Source organism: Macrobrachium nipponense, chromosome 35 (genome assembly GCF_015104395.2).
Source record: "Macrobrachium nipponense isolate FS-2020 chromosome 35, ASM1510439v2, whole genome shotgun sequence".
Classification (NCBI taxonomy): domain Eukaryota; kingdom Metazoa; phylum Arthropoda; class Malacostraca; order Decapoda; family Palaemonidae; genus Macrobrachium; species Macrobrachium nipponense.
Window position 1 is genome coordinate 28,981,783 of NC_061096.1, and position 22,283 is coordinate 29,004,065.

A 22,283-nucleotide genomic window follows, 5' to 3' on the forward strand; every position below is an offset into this window, starting at 1 on the left:
ATTGCATTTATTACTGTAGTTTCAAAGTATTCCATGTACAGATTGGCTAAAATAGGACTTAAAGGACTACCCATACTACACCCGAATTTTTGCTTGTAGAATGATTCCCCGAATGAAAATACGTTAAGCATTAAGCTCTTCTTAGCCAGTGTAGGATTACCTGGTAAAGTAGTTTACTTCAATCGTGCACGAAGAGGTAATAACATAAAAATATATATATATATATATATATATATATATATATATATGTTTGCATGTATGTATATATACACATATATTTACGATTCACTGTAAGCTTCTATGGATGGGGTTGCTAGCCCCATGCCCTTTTCTTGTCCCCAGCTGGGGGCTGACTGGTAGGCAGCAAGTCAGAACAAATATGTATATATATATATATATATATATATATATATATATATATATATATATATATATATGTGTGTGTGTGTGTGTGTGTGTGTGTGTGTGTGTGTACACAAAATAATAATAATAGTAATAATAATAATAATACACGTTCACCAGTTCTGTGTAATTGAGATAATAACTTCCTTAACTCCTGCACCTTTTGGATAAGCTCCCCACTGCCAGGCAGACGCTATCACGTAAGACCTGACTCATCGAATGAAGCAGGTCAGCAAAAACCCAAATTTTTATTTTGTCTTTACACTCACAAATTAATGAATCATATCCTGTTCAAGCCACATACTATATATATATATATATATATATATAATATATATATATATATATATATATATATATATATATATATATATATGAGGCTTGAATAGAATATGATTCATTAATTTGAGAGTGTAAGGACTTTAAAATAAAAACAAACAAAATTATTGTCTAGACACATTTGGAAAAATATGCAGATACGTTCGTATAGGTTACGGAAGTGAGACGTAGCAAAGAAAATATTTGTGTGAAAATATATGCTATCCATAATCATTTCGTCATGAAAAAAAAATGATCTTTAGGAAAAGGGCAAAAAATGCTGATTGTAACTTCAGTAAGAAAAACATGTCTTTCTTCCTTCATAATTAGTTTTTTTTTTTTTTAATTCTGATATAATCATTATTTTGATCAACATGCTTTTCGCAATTCATGAATCTCGTCTCGAAGTTTTTCCTCTGTTCTTGGGAAGAGAAGATATACATAGAATGCTCGTGGACGAAGCATTACTAGACTTAACGTCTAAACGTTTCGTGGAAGAAGAAGCATCACCAGACTACTCCTTCTATCTTTCAAGAGACCTGACTTTCTTTACTTCTGAGTTAAGCCTCACTTGGGTTCATCTCCCGCATCCTCCTCTTTCTGCTATTTGCTTCCCGCGGGACTGGGCGAGATACTACTAGGAAGCACTTTTCATTGAGCGGGGATGAAAATAAAATAGGAGGTCGCTATTTACTTCTGGCTCCTTTCAAGAGTCGTCCTGGGATATCAGGCAATAGCTCATTCATTCAAACATTTTTTTTTGACCTCTCAGACAAGACAATAGCCCTCTGAGATAATCGGTTATAAAATCACTTGTACGTTTGATAGCTATTATCCCTTCAGTGCAATAAAAAAAAATTCATTCTGTTTAAGTGTATGAAGACCAACAAATATTTACAAATATATATATACATACATACATACATATGTATATATATATATATATATATATATATATATATATATATGTCTCACACAACAGTGAATTAGCCAATTAAAGGAAGATGATCGGTGGAAATAAACCCAAATGAGCCTCAATAGAGAGAAAATCACATGAGAAAATATTCTATTTATATTTTCCAGTTCCTCTTCAACAAAGCAGTTGTTATCAGCTCACATTTCTGGATGATTCCAAAGAATATCAGTGTCTGCCATTTACTTTAGAACACACGCACACTTACTCTAGGAAAAGTGAGAAATAGTATCATAATTTCGCGACAAATCAAACGGATATCGACTCAAACACCTTGATGGGGACTGAGATTAAAGAAAAAGTGGGAGAGAAAGAGAAGACAGAGAGAATGAGATGAGAAAGAACAACATGGGAGATTTATTAAGCAAACCGTAGCAGAAACTGTTTGCCTTAACCAATTCGCGCTCTGCTAAAGGTAAACAAGCGATCTTAAACAACACGGTGCAATTCTGTGATCGGTAAGAGGAAATTGTAGTATTTACCTAAGAACTAGTTTTCCCAACCAAAGCAAACTCCGCGCCATGATTACTTTGTGGCAATGTGTTTTCTTCTTCTCGGATAAGACGTTTGGGAATTACCCTCCCACCCAAGTTGTTGCCATTCGATTTGAAGTGGAGCTATGCCGAGGTCCTTGTTTTCTTCTTCTTCCTTTTCTCCTTCTTCTTCTTCTTCTTCTTCGGGGTCAGGTTCAGGGTTGAGGCTTTGCCTTTGCAAAGGCGCCTTGGAAATCCTCTTTGGTCTTTCGCTTCCCCTGTGTTAAAAAAATTTTAATTGATGCACGATGTCGAGAGCCAAGAATTTAACGTAATGTAGTTTGAAGGTTTCTACTGGAATCATTTTTCAGTTGTCTTGAGCCGTCATTTTTCTACATCATTGATGGCAAGACTCGAAATGAATTACCCCGCACTAACCTGATAGTCCATAAGACAACGTAATGTCTTATAAAAGAATACGTGTAGAGGACAGATCTTTAACTAAGTATTCTTTGTAATAGACAAACTTGTAACAAAATGATGAAATACTGCAATTCCTGTTAATAACTGAGAACCTCATTGTAGGGTTAATCCTGTCAGATAATCCATGACAGTATTTTCCTACCTTTCTTAAAACTCTACACGAACACAATTCTCTCTTCCACCTTGTTTCTTCAATAATGGTTAACGTGGGAGGAGCCCTCGCTGGAAGTCGATAACCTTGGAGCAAAAAGGGCATATGAATCTCGTTCTTGGAAAAACTAGTATGGCTTTTTTCTCCTCCGAGCGGAGACGAAAACACTAAGTGGTTGGTTGTCTGTGGAGACTTGCGAGGCAATCTTTAATGGTGTCTTTCGCTTCTTGCCCTCGTCTGGATTTTTAGGGTATGTTGTGAAGAGATTCATGATTATCTTTTTGCTGATCTTAACCAAAGGAATATTGGTGCTTTGGACAATTTTCCTAGGGGTGGCAAAAGATCTGACAGCTGTTCACTCATATAATTTATTTTCAGAATCTAGTAGAGGGAGGCTATAGAGGGTGATCTTAGTGTGGAGTAGGTAGCCATTAGCGTTCCAGTAATCAAATTTCCTTGAAAGGGGACAAATGGAATCAGCTACATCAGGAAGGGGAGATTCTAATGAAATTAACTACTGAAAATTATTCCTTTCTCCCTGTTCCATCGATTTGTCTTCGACACCTGGACACATTCTTGGGAAAAGATTCATAGCACTATTTTATGCATTATGAGTGTGTGTGTGTATTTCTCTTTAAATCGCAAGTGTCCTTAGATTACTCAATGAAATATATGCATACTTATACATATATATAAACATATAAGTACATATATATTCTTAAGTATTATAAAGATACTTTCTATTTAAAGGATGATAAATATGCACACATACTATCAGAATGGTTATATAAAATGTTAAGAATCCTTTCCATCGATTCGAAATAGGTAATGTAGGTATATTTATATATATATATATATATATATATATATATATATATATATATATTTGTGTGTGTGTGTGTGTGTGTGCGGGTGTGTGTGTGTATGTTTTACATTCACAAATTTATATTAATCTCCCGTTTACATACGCACCTTGAATCAACAAAATACACGACGCTAGCTGTTTTTGACATTACATTAAGTTCTTCTGCTTCCGCCCATTTATAATTCCATCCTCTGGAATTTCTTCCTTAGAAATTAAAGTAGGCCTACAGAGTATCTCAGCCTCCAGGCTACTGTTTTTTTTTTTTAACTTATTATATTAATGATTTCCTACTTGGAATTTTATGACAAAATTCTTTTGATTTGAATGTTCCCATACTCTATTGGATACTTAATTTGTACATTACTTTGAAACAATGTTTTTTGAAGACAGACATTTTCACGGTATCTTCCGAATCTGTCTACTTATCTTATGCTTGTATGTATATATATGTATATGTATATAAACATATATTTACAAAGTATATATGGCTACAAAAACAGAGTATGAGATCTTTCACCTTATTCTAGGTCGCTTTCAATCAAACTGTTTGTGTTTTACACCATGTTGTAACTCCCATGTTGATAAAGTTCGCTTATATATATATATATATATCTTATATATAAATTATTCTATATATTTTCTATATATATATATATATATTATATATATAGATATATATATAAATATATATATATATATATATTATTTATATCTATATATAATCATGGTCATATTTTATGTTTACTATATTTAAATTATGCTCTTAATTGGTTTTACAACTTCGTCATTATAATAAAAGGAATTGCATTCACAAAAATGCCATGATGTATTAACATCTCTTTTTAGTGATTGTTTTAAGACTTATGAAATAAGAGAACATTTTCCTGGTCTCTCTTGTTTAATGGCTAATATGACAGTCGTTCTGGACCTGGAAGGGAGAAGAGAGTACTTAATCTTGAGATTAATCTGAAGATTAAATATGGGAAAAGGCGGTTTGACGGGTCGACCTCTGCTTGATTATATGCTATTTAGTATAATGCGTAGTTCCTGAACTTGATGATGCAACTGTTCATATGGAAGAATAACACGAGAGAGTAAAGGCCATCAGTCAGAAATAACGCTAAAAGCAAGGAAACCGAAATGTAATAATAACTCTTGGAGAGAGAAAGAGGGGAAATATACAAAGGGAGGGAAATGATATTTATTACGTAAACAATATATACAAGACCAGCTGTTTGTTTTAACCACTTCGTACTCAGGCACAAGTCAACAAACGGTGGTAAGGAAAAGAACAATTTCGGTGTTTACACAAACCCAGCTTCTCAACCCAAACAAACCTGCTCTGTTTTTACTTCGTGTTTACTTTGCGACATGGGTTTCGTTTTCGTCTTTCTCAAGATTAAAATAAGCTTCTTGACCATTCAACACTTACGATTGAGTAATGCAATTTTTTCATACTAATTTGCCTACGCTCATTCGTTTAGTTTCTGTGGTCTGCTTGCAGGGCTGTAAGCATTAAGTGTTTAGATAATGGTAATATCCCCAGTGATGATCACGGAAGCATTATATACCAACGGAGTGGCGTTCAGTTGTGGTTATCCTTCCAAGTGCTGACCACACACAGTCGTGCTTAACTTCACGAGGAGGAAGCTTGCAAGTCCCATGGAAATTAAGGCTGGAGTGTAGATAGAGATTGTTGAGCCAATCCTCCTTAATAGCTTTTAAGTGTGGATGCTGAATATTATTGGAAGAAGAAGCTAGGAGCTGTAAAGATGAATTTCCTGTATATCAGCCACTTAGCACACTTACATAGATGGCACACCAGCAGTGCATCTAGTCACCTATATACTCAGTGCTCCCTGGATTCTATAGCCCTTCCTATCCAGTAAATCTTTCACGTCATCTATCCAGCACGTTCAAGATCTTCCCAGCCTCCTCTGCCATAACACCGAATTCGACTCTCTCCTCCAACCTGTTGTTCTTCATTCTTTCCACATATCTAAGCCATCTCTAAATACTGTAATCGAGTCTTTTACCTACACTAACATTTTTAATCACCTATTCTTACCTCCACTTTCATCACCCTTTCACTTTTCTTACATCTCGTATGCTACGCAAACAGTTTCATCTCAAGATGTTCAACCTTTTTAAAACCCTTGTACATTGGGTGATGTGGATTTTTTTCTCTGAGGTATTTGTTTCGAAAAGAATATACTAAGTATTGTACAGGGCAATGGGTAATTTATTTCCATCAGCAACGCATTTATAATAAAGCAGGACATCTAAGATAAAATACTCTTACTGCTTACTCACTTCTTCTGCAAGGGTAACATCTGCAGTTTGTCTGGCATGTTGCACTGTAAATGATATTGCAAGTTCTTTGCTACATCCTCTCTGAGGACTTAAGCTTTGGTTTTCACCCACTCCTTTGGTCTCTCCCTACTTGGCTGTCCAACCTCTTCAGCTTCTCATTGCTTCACTGCTCACTAATCAGTTAAGGAAGAAAAGAGTTCCAGACCTAACTGAAGTTTGCACAGTATGTCAACAAGATGTGATGCCAATTTCTGTAACGCTTACTGATCTGTGAGGTAGGGGTACCCCTCCACCCTCCCTCTCCCTACACCTAACCCACCCTTATTACTAGTGCCCTGGATTGATATTAGTATAAATTTGCATGACATGAAAAAAAAAAAAAAAAAAAATCCCCCTCTCCCGCTTCATAAATTTCCATCCTCCACCTCGACATTCTTCAGAACCATCATTTTCCTTGCTTCCTTTATGCTCCAACTTGAAGGAAGCCTCGACATTGCTTACACTCCGGGTAAAAAGGACATATTTGCCGTCGTGGGAGAAAAACTGGAATGACTTTTATTCTTCTGACGGAGAAGAGATGAAATATTTAAGTGAACGGCGATTTTTTTTTTTAATTCTCCGTTTTCAATGGATGCAGTGGAATTTTAATCCTCGTGAGCATGGCGCAGATTGAGAAGTTATATGTCTCTCAGTTTTACCTTACTAATGAAAAGATTTATGAATAAATTCTGGGAGAGTTTTTACCGATAGGGTAAATAAATCTCCGTCTGCGAGGAAGCATTTCATTTTCGATCTTGTCTTTAATTTCTTCGAAATGTTCACGTATCTGTTTTACATTCAAATGCTTTATTAGATGTATTTTTTGTCATGACGTTTCCATTATCTAGAAGACGAATAGCTGACGTTTCCTGACAGCTTAAAGTGGATACTTTAATATTCCATGTGAACTTCCCTGCTGATTCTTGTCCGTAGAAAAGTGTTGCTTTTCCATGTGAGACAGTTTAAGATCTGTCTGTCTGTCTCTCTCTCTCTCTCTCTCTCTCTCTCTCTCTCTCTCTCTCTCTCTCTCTCTCTCTCTCTGTGTCATGAAAAATTGATAAACTAAAGAAAGATATATTCCTCTTTATTTTTCTTATTGTCGTTCATCTCTCTCTCTTTCTATTAGGAAAAAGCAAAATGCAACATAAGTGCAAAGTCATCACTGTCATTACGTTAACGAGTTTAAAATTCTCACAAGCAGAGTCGACTCTTTCCTGAGATGCTGGATGTCAGCCCTTCGTACTTGTTAAACGATGATCAATTGGTTTTTAAGTGAGCGTCATCTTGTGTTGACCATTTATTCGTCCGAAACAATATGAGAAAAGTATTTCCTGGGCTTTCCGAACAATTCTCTCACATAGCACAGGGAATAAAATTAAGGGAACGTTTTAGAATTGTTAGGACCAGCAATCTTTACGGTCACAAAGTGCGTTTGGAAGAAAGAATTTGTATGGTTAGTAATTTCTACACACACACACACAAATCTAGAACCTACTAGTCACTTTTTTTTTTTCTTTTGCTGATACATATGTAATTCGAGGAGTTAAGAGGGCATTGTGGCTATTACAGTTACATGTATATGCACACACGCACACACACACATATATTTATTTTACTATATATATATATCTATATATATATAATATAATATCTAGTACATACATATATATTTGTATATGCGTGTATGTACATGTGTGTGTACGTATAATCTCAATTCTGTATGCTTTAATATTACTGCTCAGATACTCTGGAACTGAAATGTATATCTGATATACTATATAAAATTTATCTACAGAATTGAGGAATATTTGTCTGTACTGTTGATTTTATGTTTTACTTATAAAAACGTCATTGATTAACTTTCCCCATTTTCTCTCGTCTCAGATGCCAGCCCTGGACTCTCGTCTTCCGTCCCTGGATAAGTGTTGGATGTGATTTTTCCCCCTAAAATCTCTCGCGGTGATTGAAGAAGAGGAAGACCTGCGTTTGCCTGAAGTGTTTTGGTGTGCTCTCTCGCTCCTCATCAGAATACAAACATCTGGAGTCGATTCCAGATTCAGAGAAATATGGAGGTAACCAGTCAAAAGTTCATTATCAAAACCCAAATTAATACATAAAAATATTGGCAATTGAAAATGCTTCCACCTGACTGAAGTGACATGAATAATTGTTTTTTTCTTTTTTCTTTTTTTTACTCCAGGAAAACGAATGTAATTTGTACTGCATAAGTTTGTGGAAACTTGAATTTGAAGTCAGTACCCCTTGTAGGCTTGTTACATAATAATCATAGTAACGATAATAATAATAATTGACTGAATTTCGTACAATACTATTCTTAATTGATTCATAGATGTTTCACTTACTAAAAACTAATCTCGACCTGTCAATGATTACTTAAATTATTGACTATACTCTGTTTTTTTTCATCTGTCACCCGCCTGTGGTGTTTGCGTATGGTAACACTGCGTCCCGGGCTTTAGATAGTTACGCTATGTGTAAGTTTTAGGTAAATAAAAGGGTATCTGGGTGTACATTGGCAACTGAAAAGTGTTTTGATAATTTACTGTATGCAAATTACACCTGTAATATTCGAAATATGATATTGTTATTGTTGAATGTAAGCAGAATGTAACTATCTAAAGGCCGAGACGCAGTGTTACCGTACGCAATCACCACAGGCGGGTGGACAGATGGAAAAAAACCGAGTATAGTTATTGAATCTTTGTTTTCTTAAAACTTCCATTCAATATCTCGTTTACCGGAAACAACTCTCGATTAGCTTTATAATCTCTCACTTACTCCAAACTGTTCTTAACTAGTAACTTTTCTCGCCTAATACAAGCTGTTTTTGATTACTTATTGAATTTCCCACTTAACTTCAAACGGAATTTGCTACTTATTTTGTCCTCTGGTTAAATTTACAAAATCTTTAAGCGTATTCAGAAAGACTCTGTAGTCAAATGAAGTTTGAAAGGTCTTTTGTATTTCAGAGACGTATTTTTATTGACAAAATTCTTAGAAGTCGAGGTTATAAGACTTCACTTAAATCGGGTCAGATTAATTTAGAGAATCCGACGTTGTCGGAGGAGAGCTTCGTTCATTTTGTCTGTTTCCGATGACATTTTTATTCTCTTCTGATCTTTCCAAATATTGATACAGTAATACTTTATTATTCTTTTTTGCCTTCTAAATTCCGGTTACTTAGGTCCAACTGTTTCATCCCCGTGTGATTGATCCCGGATCTCTAGCTAATGAGTCAAAGTCGTTCCTTGGAGTAAATTATATATTAACCATCTTTCGTCTTTATCTCATTAAATATTTATGAGGATTCGTCGTTATTTTATAAAATATTATCAGGTTTTGTTTTTTAAAGCAGTAAAATTAATCGGTTGAAGAGGCTTCATATCAAAGAAGCTGCACATTTATAAATATTCATGGCAAAATGCATCCAGACATATATCAGTCATCTATTTTATCTCTTTTTCCACTAAAGTTCCAAGGGATAATATGTCTTTGTCGGCTTAAAGTAAAATAAATAGGATAATAAGAAAACAAGATTAATTTTACTTATATTAAGTTCTTAGTAATCTATTTTTTATGAGTACTATAAAATCATTAATACCGAAGAGACATTGAATTTATGTACATTAATATTTCTGTTTTTGCAAAGTTCATCACTTGTTTTCTAAAAGGCGAATCTCGAGCATGACAGATGTTTACCATTTCCCTAAACTCCAAAGTTCATGTTGATTCCCTTCAGAAGTTTTAATTTCGTATTGAAGCCCTTGGCAATTTCACCAGGATTTCAGTTTTTCTGTTTTTCGAATTCAGTTTTTTTTTCGTGGGAGTGAGACCGTCCACTGTAGAAATTATGAGAAGACATCAATATTATAATCAAATGACATTTTAAATTCAAGCGGGAAATGGATTCATTCATTCAAAATAATTGTTCCTATTTATTCAGACGCAATATTTGTGTCCATTGATCATGGAACCTGTATGTACGTGCTTGCAGTTATTGCGTCTGTTCAACTGCAATAACAGTAGCAATTCATTGTAGTTATTGTTCTAGTCATTGTCGGTAAAAAATTTCACTCATTCACGATAAAAACAGAAAATTCATTGTAACAGCCATTCAGTTATAATAGCCATATGCATTTCACTGTAATGATGTTATTTACTGAATCATATTAAGTGAATGTACTCAGTAATGATAATGCGTTTGATCGCAATGATTATACGTAAATGTTCAGTTGCACTAATAGTATACAGTAATAATTATATCTATTTAACGGCAACAAAATTGTATCTTTTCAATCGCAGAAAATGTGTCTCTACCAAATCACTTGGAAAAATGCAAGTCAAGACGTCAACTCAGACGCCTGTGAACTGACTCACTTAAAACACTCGGTGGAACCCGCCCAAAATTAGTGCGATTTTCAGGTGGTGTTTTGATAGTACGATAACCTCATTACCGAAGTAGGACTGAGTGAGTGACCTCCAAGCCTGAGAGACCCCCCTCAGACATGTCTTCGTGTCGGCCGCGCCGCCACAGCATCGTGACCCTCAGACTGACGGTGACTCCTGACGAGGTCTTCGGACAAGGGTCCCCCTCCGCCACCCAGTCCCCCCCTACCACCATCCATTCCACGACAAGCCCCACCCTCCCTCCCCGTCCGAGGTCTCACTCCCGCCAGAGGTACTCCCAGGGCCGTCAGGGTCCCACGTCTCCTCTCCGGAGGACGCCTACTTCTCCCTTGCCTCGAACGCCTCCTCCGCTATGTCGCACACCCACGACGCCCCTCAGCAGGACTCCCACGTCACCTATGAGCCGCACGCCCACATCGCCGCTGTGTCGAGAGCCTTCCTCGCCCATGGGCAGGTCAACCACGCCCTCGCCTGTGTCCCCGAGGAGTACTAGCGGCCGGCACTTTAGATACGAGTCATGGCAAGACCAACGAGGACTCCGGAGACGGTCTTCCTTGCTAACGGTTCCATCCACACACGACACCTTGTCAGATCTCCACCTCCGCCTTCCGCGACCCAGGTCGTCTTCCATAGCCGGGCCTCTGCGGCCCCCTGATCTCGCCAGGTAAAGTGCCTGAAAACCCAAAACTTTGACTTTAATTTTTTTTTTTAGGTCGTCCAGCACCCTTTTTCTCTGAAGCTTACGCCAGTAGCAAACAAGAAAAAGGAAAAGGGAGACAGTCGTATTAAGTAACTAAAACCTACATTCACACACACACTCTGAATCAGTCTATACGTCTTCTTTTTCTCTTCAATTAAGGTTCTTGGGAATAAGGTAAAAGAAGAAGTATAGACTGATGCAACAAAGGACACATTATCATAGTTTTTCGTTTGTTTTAGAATGTCCCTAAACTCCTTGAATTTATGAATTATTTTTGTATTTATGAAGGTCACCTAAAAATCTATAATGCAATTTTAACTCAAGACTCTTGTTTTTCAATATTTTAATAAGCATGCATTTCAAAACCCTCAGTTAAAACATATTTTTTAATAAGTTTTGATTTACGAATACTCGAATATGAGAGATGCGTGATTTAGCAAAGGTCACGTTAATATCCTGCTGTTTTTTCTAGCATATATCGAATGGTTCTAAAATTATTTAATATCAAATTCTAAATAGCCACAATTAACTGCTATATTCAACACATTTTTCTGGTATAAGGAAAAACACCTTAAAAGGGTTATTTTCAAACCCTGACTCTATTGAGTTATCACTGTAATATAGGCCTTCAGTTGGTCAACTGGATGTTACTGTCAAAGTAGACGATGGTAATATCCATTGCAGTCAAGTTCTAAACATTTCTTTTACAAAAAAAAAAAAAAAAAAAAAAAAAACTCTACGCTTTAGTTTTCCCTCTCTGACATTGGTGTTGCCAAATAATTATTGAACATCCCTCAGCTCATCCTGGATCTCTGTAAATTACCCAGATATCTTTGCTCTTAACCTTCGTCTTGCATATTTTTAGTATAAAGGCCAGTGGAATGGGCATCCAGCACCCTTTTTCTCTGAGCTTACGCCAGTAGCAAACAAGAAAAAGGAAAAGGGAGACAGTCGTATTAAGTAACTAAAACCTACATTCACACACACACTCTGAATCAGTCTATACGTCTTCTTTTTCTCTTCAATTAAGGTTCTTGGGAATAAGGTAAAAGAAGAAGTATAGACTGATTCAAAATCTAAAGAAAAAGCTATCTCTGCAATAATACCATTGACTTCAATTGCATCTGCCGAAGAGAGAAATATGCCAAAATAGCTTATATATATATATATATATATATATATATATATATATAAATCCACAGTAGAAAGATAAGTGAAACAGGGACTTGGAACATATACTTTCGTAGTATATTCTACATTTTCAAGTACTACGAAAGTACTTGTTCACCTACCTTCCTACCGTGGATGTAAGGATATTCTCAAGTACGTGTTCCTTCGTGCTACAGTGTACATATGTATAAATATATATATACATACATACACACACACACACACACACACACACACACATATATATATATATATATATATATATATATATATATATATATATATATTTGCTATTTTGGTATTTCTTTCTTATACAATGCATACATACGTACAAATCAAAATATACACGAATACAGAGGCAGACAGACAGACAGACACACAGGCAGACAGACAGACATAGAGAGACGTCTGTGCAGGTACACCATAAACAAACAAATGACGGCCCACCCCCCACCCCCCCGAAGCCTTCGCCTCTGACGCCTTTACCATCCATCTTCGACAGCATCCACCCAACCGTAAGGGTGACTTTAATCTTAACCTAACTTGACAACTTTTGCCGACGTGGATATTTATTCCCTAGGGCGGAGGAGAGAGAGAGAGAGAGAGAGAGAGAGAACGCTCCCAGCACTGACTCAGTAGCCGCCTTTCATTCCGTCATCTCGTTTGGGAGTTTGCTCTTTTCCTTGTTTGTTTTGGAAGTGTTATTTGGTATAGTGAATCTGAGAGTTTTTCGGTATATATATGTATGTATATATACATATATATATATGTCTGTGTGTGTGTATACATATGCTGATATATATATATATATATATATATATACTATATATATATATATGTGTATGTATATGTATTTATGTATTTATGTATGTAGATACATAAACATATTAAATATATATATATCTAATATAATATATATAGATATATATGTAATATATATATTATATACATGTGATATGTATAGATATTCTACATAACCATATTATATATTCCTATATATATATATATATATATATATATAGATATATATATATCTGTGTAATGTGTTTGTGTGTGTTGTGTGTGTGTGTGTGTGATATGTATCTATTGTATGTTAGCTACATGCATGTAAATATGTATATATTATATAATTATATATATATTATATATAATGTATATATTATATATATACATGTGAATATGTATATATTTATATCTATATATATATACATACATATATATATATGTGTGTGTGTGTGTGTGTATGTATATATACATATCATAACTATTTAATATAATATACTATAGTATATGTATGCTATGTTATGTATGTTAGTATATGTATATATATATATATATATATATATATATATACATATATATATTGTCAGATAAAGGTGCTAAACCTGTCCTCCTGCCACTGACGATGGTTTAAACCACCGTGGATACTTAATTGGTACATCCCATCCAAGTAATGATAGGACCCATAATTGCTGGGCTGCGCTGATCGGCAAACCATTCATAAACCTTTTCTGATATCTCGTTGACAAGGGGACAGACAAAGAGACAGAAAAGCAAACAAACAAACAAACAAACAAGAAAGGGGCAGGGTTGACCTTAGAACAGTTTTCTAAATTCTGTGCCCGTGGCATCAATAATAATAATAATTATAATTATAGTAATAATTGTTTTCATAATTATCCTTTGTGACACCGATGGATCTCGTCTCTCTCCTTTAAAAGAAGCTGTGAGGCCAAATTCCACTGTTTTGGATGAGCTTCGGACAATCGATTGACAGCCCTTATCAACAGACTAATTAACTAAATGCGATAAATATATTCATGTTATCGTTATAATGACAATCGGTACCGATGTTGTTGTAATTAAGGCTGGCTTTGAAATCAGGAAAGATTTTTGTTATTTATTTTTGATTCCTGAGTTTACTCAACTCATTTTCATTGCAATTTTTATAACTTACTTTATTCCATTTTATTGCTATCTAATTGTTGTTGATATCACTACCACCATCAGTATGACTAATTCTTTGGTTCGCTTTGTCTGTTCGTCTGTCTGTTGATATTGTAAACGTGAAAACTGAATCTCCATTTTCAAGAAATTTCGGCCATGATCCATTTTGTTTCCTGGGACCTCACGGATGTTGTTCGTCCGAGTCTGGAACCAGAATTCTATCACTACCTATTGCACGAAAACGACAGCTTCCTAAGTTTGTGAAAGAAAACGCGAACGAAGTAGAAAATAGAGAATACTTTTTATTTCCCAAATTAGCTAACATTAAAATGGAACAAAATCAATTAATAAAACGGAATAAAATGGATTAACTCTGACCCCCCAAAAAAACCGTTAAACTATCGTTTCCTCTCCAAATCATATTTAAGTAAGCACCCCCTTTTATCTTATTATGTCCGACTAACCATAAAATTTTAATAAGTCAATAAAAAGTCTTAGAGAATCCATTTTTCTATATAGTGACCTTGAACCCATCTTATTCGATGAGTCTGCAACACCTCTTCCAGGCATGTTCCACACTGTCATAAGCAATCAGTGAGTAACCCCTCTTAGCACTTATTCCCCATAACAAAAGTCATATACCGTTCGTTACGAACACACACAGACACGCCCTATGTTTCATCCAGCAAACACGGGTGCTGCATTCCCAAGGCATGTGATGTGATCTTCGAGGCGTCATCGACATCAAAGTGCATTGGTCATCTTTCTTGGCTGTTTTTCATTTCAGCATCTTCGAGGAATTCAGCGCTTGTCTCTAACCGGAAAGAGCTGAGATTAACAATTCACTACCGTGCCTTTAAGAAATACCGTGGTCGCCTTTACGGAACTTTGCTACTCACCACGACTTTTCCCTGTTGTTCGTATGTTCTTTTTAGCGCACTTTTTTTTTTTTTTACCATTATTGATACTTATCTTTCGTATCATGAATGATAGGTACAGAGAATTATAACTTCGTTCAGGATATCAAAAATATTCTGGAAACTTATTAAGATTTCATAACTGGAGAAAAATTATCTTCTTATACCTGAATTACTACACGAATTTTCCATCGAAATAACTACACTGATATAAATACACTAATCCTATTTTTTCAGTCTTTGATTTTCGTTTTAATTGGTAGTTTATAAAATATCTCGTTAACGTTGAACTGCAAAACAAATTCATGGTCAGCAAAAAAAAAAAAAAAAAAACTTTTCGTAACTAGAAATAATCGTCACAAATCATTATGTACCGTAAGGTTTCATATATTTTTACCTCGATTTCCGGTATTGCATAATAACGAGAAATGTAAATTTTTATACGTCGTTGTTTTTTTCAAGTTTTTCATATCATTACCAGAAAGATGTAATCTCTTGCGTCCTTGAAATCATTAGTAATTCATGTTTCAGAATCATATTAATGATTTTGGTAACGAGAGATTCGTAATTTTTTAATGGCTTAAAACTCTAGCAGACTTCACCAGGCGTTTCATCAATGGACGTGAATCAGCGCTTGTCAAACAATAAAGCCGCGGAGAGCGTCTGATGATTTCCAACCTCATCAACAAACAGCTGCAACAAACAGCTATAATAAACAGCTAACAAAAGGGTAACAAACAACCCGGATCATCGAGAAGCGATGGCCTTCCGCATCCTTTCTCTTGTGATGATGCGGAAACTGATGCGTTTTTTTTTTTTTGCATTCAAACGAGAAAAAAAAAAAAAAAGAGAACTAGGGTGAATGTAGCGTTGTTTATGTCTCGGCTCGACTGACCGTCAGACTTCGCTGGAATGAATAAAACATTTTAGATTGCATAATGTGACTACACATTTCCTTTAGTTCCTTTGATTTAAAGGTGCAGTTTGCGGTTGACGTTTCATTTCGTTTGGGACGATTCAGATTCAAATTGGTTGGTATTATTCAGTTATTCAAATCCAATTTATGTATTACAGTGAAGGTGATATACAAAGATCTGGTAGTTTTGTATATGTTATATTTTCTAGGTAAAATATTGCTAACCGTTACCTAACAATGATACGGAAGAATTATCTCACAATATACCAAGTGGTTAGGTAAATACAAAGTGGGTATGAAGTAGACGCAATATTGTTCTTCAAATCATTTTTTACAGAGCAAAAGAAACATCAGCTACTGGCACAAAATGACAGGAATCGGCGTTGGGATAAGGCCTAAGTACACGAATGAATAAATAACAGTCATGAAGTATGAAAAAATTTGAGAAGACACACAGAATAAATTTGACCTCCACGGCATACAAAACCCACCTAATATGAGAGGATTCATTACATAACGGATCCAGCATCAGTCCCTTTATTGATCTGCCTCCACTTGCATTTACAAACTGAGTAACAATGCTCTATTTACGTGAATAGCTCTACAAAGCAGCTTGGCTGCAGCAACAAAAGGTCAGGATGCCAGCGTACAATTTTAACTCGTAGACCTAAGCAGCAATGCATCGTGTTCTGATGTTGACTCTGCCTCTTAGTTATTATATTCCCTCTTTTTTCTGCTATATATCCATTCCTTGTGGAAGCTCATTTTGCGGGATAATGTCCTTGTAGGCTTCTTCGTATGGGCGCATGCTCGACATGACAATAGGAATATTAGGCATTATTTTGTAACATCGAAACCATAATATAAGGATGACTATTATTTAAGATCGTTTTGGGATATTTAGAACTTCGATTTATAAATCAGTTATTAATACGAGCACAATTACATTTCCAGGGAAGTGGAAAATACAGCTGAAGAAAGGAAGAAAATAACCTTACCTAACATTGTCTTATCTAACCTAACCTAACCATACCCAACTTGGCTAACTTCACTTAGACTAATTCTACCATACCTTACCCATTACCTAATCTAACACTTCCATATCTCAACCAGCTTTACCATAAATTCTTAGGCTCTCCATATCCAAGCTAATCTAACCTAACCTTAATAAATATAGCCTTACGTGTTCATACCTGACTACTTATCATGTAATCTTCTGTACCCAACCTAACCTTAAAAAAACTCACTAAGTTGCGTCTTCGCTGTTGGTTCCATGTGTTCAGAAATGGCCTCCATCCTACATATCAGCCAAAACTCGATATTTCCATTTTCAAACACAATAAATCTGCTCTAGTTTATATGTGTTGCATAATCATAATCTTCTCCAAGTGCCAACTGGTACGCAAAATTAAAATCCCCTTATCTTAGTTCGTTCTCTCTCTGACGAACTCACATACTAGACAGACATATATTTGTGTGTATATTACATGTACAATATTAAAGTGTGTGTGTATATATATATAAATATAATATATATATATATATATATATATATATATACGATAGGTATATTTCTTACTTCGTTCTCTCTCTGACATACACAGACACATATTCATATTTGTGTGTGTAAATATATATATTATATTATATATATATATATATATAGATAATAATAATAATATATAATAATAATATAATAATAATAATAATAATAATAATATAATAAGGCGAATACCACAGGAAAATGATAGAAATCCAAGCGCTTTCGTCTTTACTTAGACATTGACAATGTCTTAGTAAAGATGAAAGCGCTTGGATTTCTGCCTATCATTTTCCCGTGGTATTCGTTTATTTAATGAAATCACGTGCATCTACTGTGATTTTTTAAACATATATATATTATAGTATATATATATATATATATATATATATATATATATATATATATCTATATACACATACATACACACACATACACACACACACACACAACACACACATATATATATATATATATATATATATATATATATATATATATATATATGTGTGTGTGTGTGTGTGTGTGTGTGTGTGTGTGAGAGAGAGAGAGAGAGAGAGAGAGCAGAGACAGAGACAGAGAGAATATGTGTGCCATCACACAGACTTATGTCAAATATGGAAAATATCTAGACTAATTCGTATATACTGCTCGTGTTTTATAGTGTTTTCAGAAAACAGAAATGTAGTCATTTGAGCAGAATTTCTACGGAAGAGACGTTTAATTATGGATGACGCAAAATTAAGTATAATGACGAACACGGAATCTCCAAAATGGCAAAGGAAATATTTATCAGTAACATTTTCGAACAAACTTGGCAGTTTTGCTGTACTACACTTCAAAAGCTCTGTTCACAAATAAGCCAGATCGCCTCCGAATGAATTTTGCATTTGGTGTCCGCATTTTTCCCGAAGATGGCCCCTATCTCTGTGTGTCCTAAAGTTGAACTTGTCAAACGTTAACTCGTCCCACCCTTTGTCCAAACATTTGCTTTTACAAGACCGGTAATCCTCTCTTGGAAATTCTCATTCGCGGTAACTATTATTTTGAGTCTAATTTATTCATTATAAATAGTCTCTTGACACTGTCGTATTAGCCTCATCAACTAGTTTGATATATACCATACACAAGGAACCTTACAACTCTCTTATTATAACTTTGTGATCCTTTTAAAACGTCTCCTGCTGGTACTTATATAAGAAGGTATTTCCCCCCCTTATCTCTCTCTCTCTCTCTCTCTCTCTCTCTCTCTCTCTCTCTCTCTCTCTCTCTCTCTCTCTCTCTCTCAGCGTATGAAATAAATTCTATTTTGGAACTGTCAGTCAGCATAAAAGATATAAGAAATTATCTCTCTCTCTCTGTCTCTCTCTCTCTCTCTCTCTCTCTCTCTCTCTCTCTCTCATTAAAAAGTGAAAACTAAAGAAATACTTATCTCACTCAATTTTCCCTACAGTTGTTAATTTCTCTCTCTCTCTCTCTCTCTCTCTCTCTCTCTCTCTCTCTCTCTCTCTCTCTCTCTCTCTCTCTCAGGGTATCATTCGAATTCCATTTTAAAACTGTCAGGATGAAAGATATATCCATTATGCTATCCTTCTCTTATCCAACACCCACTGCATAAGCCATTAGCAACAATAATAAAACCAGATTCCATTGGTTTATATTAAATCTCTGAAAGCCTTAAAAGGGTCAGGTTCATCTGAAACCTTATTACAGATGCTATTGATACGTGTGATTAAACCAATTTCAGGATAAAGTTGCGCGAGTCGATGGAAAGCATATGTCACTATGGCGTGTTATCATTCCATGGAGAACGTTTTATAAACATTCGTTTTAAAATTTCGAGAGAGTAGCAGTAAACATAGTAACTGGAAAATGTATTAACATATATAACATAGAGGAATATTTAAGCATGAGATGCATTTGCATACTGGCTTTTCAATATCAAGGTTTAACCCGAATTTTTGGCGTTTGTGAGACAGAATTCTGAAAGGCAATTTTGGAAACTTGATTCTAGTTATGGGCATTATTGTAAGCAAGAGCCCGTGCCAGCTTATGGCTGGTTTAACCTGAATGAATACAAACATAATTCACCGTTTTGAAGGCGTCTTCAAAGACTCGAGATGACATATTATGACAGGAAATTGACAATAAAGTGAAACGATACTAAAATAGTGTTCGGACTCGAAACATGTATGAAGCATCGTGAATCTGGAAGTTTATTTTACATAAATATAGATTAATGGACATAATAAAGTCATAACCTGAAGTTAGCGTAGCACACTACAGCAAATTTCGCCGTTATTCTATTCTTTTGTAACCAATCTCTCAAGAAAACAGTCCATTGTTTCATGACGAACGACTGCCTCAAATAACGCAGCTTAAACACACTAGTATTGAGTTTGTCAGATGAAGAAATGAATAAGCAAATAAATAAACTGTGTGAGAGTGGATGGTTGAAGAAATGAAGTTGCTGATAAATTAACAGTAGACAATCACGCGGCTTAGACATTCAATAGAAGAATCCTTCTAAGCCGTAATCAACGCTCTGTGTAACCTTTTCCACGAGTTCCCTCGCCTCCAGATAAGTCCCGGGTTACGACATCACTTCACTGCCGACCAGGCTTTAATCCTCTTTCAGTACGTTCCCCGCTGATTACTGGCGCCCGATATTGCTTCGTCATTATCGTTTTCCTTCCTTCGTTGTTCGTTAGTCGAATCCCTCGCTGTGAATCGTTGCCGCTCGTTCCAGACTCAGGATGTTTGGTGTTAGTTTGTAAGTATCGATTGGGCCCATGTCGGTGACTCTTGCCAATCATGGATGGTTGGCCACCCAAGTGTCGATCTAATGGATATTATTTCTGAGGTGTTTTCTTGACGAAATTTTTATATGAAACTCTCTCTCTCTCTCTCTCTCTCTCTCTCTCTCTCTCTCTCTCAGGGTCTTCTCTCTCTCTCTCTCCAGGGAATTTCCACATTAGAATCTTGATCCATTAGATACCATACGGGTCCCTCTCAGAAAGTAAAAGGGACGAATTCGAATAACCCGTTATTTTCACTCATCCTAAACCTTCATATTCCTATTCATTCCCTGCTTCCTCCTTTCATAAGATTTTTCCTATTTTTGTTATGTAACGACTGTCGGGCTGGGATTCTTATTGACTCGTTTAACCTTGTGCTGTTGGTAAAAAGAAAAATAAACAACGAGTTTTTTATCAGGAAAGAACGATGGAAACAACTCCAGGAAAAAGTTGTATAAAACAGGTAGAAAGGAAATGAGAAAAAAGTATTTTGTTATGTTCGAAGGTCAATCTTTATTGCTATACTTTATTTCTTCTTCTTCTTCGTCTTCGTCTTCTTCTTCTTCTTCTTCTTCTTCTTCTTCTTCTTCTTCTGAATGGCAAATATTCATTAACTCCCCAGGAGGTCTTCCATCATTTTCTCTAATGGCGATGTTTAGCAACATAAGTTTAATTCTTGGACGGGTGACCACCAAACACATACAACATCCTGTGACCGTTCGTATAGCTAAAGTAGCAACCCCATTCCCAAAAATGACTGCAAAGTAGCCTGCAACGCACAATGAGAGTTAGGTGTTAGTGTTAATTATGGAAAATGAGACTAGTTGTTAACTTGCTGGTTCTCAGCCATCCTTTTGGTACGAGATTGCTATCCCTGAGCCAGAATCCATCTTGGTTGCGACCAAAAGCAGTCGACCGGATACAGTGGATATAATGTATATTGCTGTATAGACAGCTCAGGAGAACTTGCCCAAATTGGCTCATTTCGGTCGGGAGTTAAACCCAGCTCTTTTTATTCTGTTCGTGTAGACGGGTAAGTTGTATTTTCACAGAGGATCTTCGCTATCACAGTTGATCCCCTGTTGAACGGTCTCCCTGAGGATGTTATGCAATTAGAACTCGAAAATTCAAGCGAAGATGCTATATAGTACTACCCTGTAATATAATTCCACTTCCATTTTAATATTTTACTGAAATGTTTGTTTATTAATTTTTTAACATTTATCTGTTCTTCTTATAACTGATTTGCTCTTTCCGTATTGCCCGTTATATTCTATAATTGCTTTCAAATGAACACCATATTCTTTGGGAGTTTGAATTTCAGATCAATGGCCCCTTTGGCCTGATCCATATGAATAAGGTTCATCCTCTAAACACTAATAACAATGAACCAAACAAAAACTTCTTTCAGTTTTCTTCTGAAGATTGAAAAAGAAACCCACAAAATCACTTTGTAACTTAGAAGTAAACAAGTTATAAAGTGATTTTGTAAGTTTCTTTTTCAAACTAATAACAATGATATTATTTATTCATGCACGTGTTTAGTAAGCCCAACCTCTCAGCCATATTTTGACTGTTAAGTTTTAAGCTTGAAAAGCAGCCTTGTGAAGAGCCATCAAAAGCATTCACGTTAGCGTTGTTAATTAAATATAATAACCGATGATTACTGAGCCACATTATTCGATAAACAAGTCTTAGACGCACAATGCCAGGCCTGCCAGCCTTGTTTATCTGAATAGTCTTTGTAGGTAACAAAGGGGGGGAAAATCTCGATAAATGGGGTCATCATCTGTCATTGGCTTTATGACGTATAGTGGTCTTAGCTCCCTCATTTCCAAATAGTTTTTGGA

The 22,283-nt window shown here is 35.5% G+C and overlaps 1 protein-coding gene across 1 annotated transcript in view; it reads left to right on the top strand.

Annotated features, from left to right (window-relative positions):
• Positions 1 to 22,283, top strand: part of LOC135208536 (mucin-2-like) — a 151,072-nt gene that overhangs the window by 54,941 nt on the left and 73,848 nt on the right. The window contains exons 2-3 of the mRNA XM_064240831.1: positions 7,902 to 8,089; positions 10,341 to 11,109. Of these exons, the coding sequence (XP_064096901.1) occupies positions 10,544 to 11,109 (566 nt within the window). The 5' untranslated portion in view covers positions 7,902 to 8,089; positions 10,341 to 10,543. The remainder of the gene's footprint in view (positions 1 to 7,901; positions 8,090 to 10,340; positions 11,110 to 22,283) is intronic.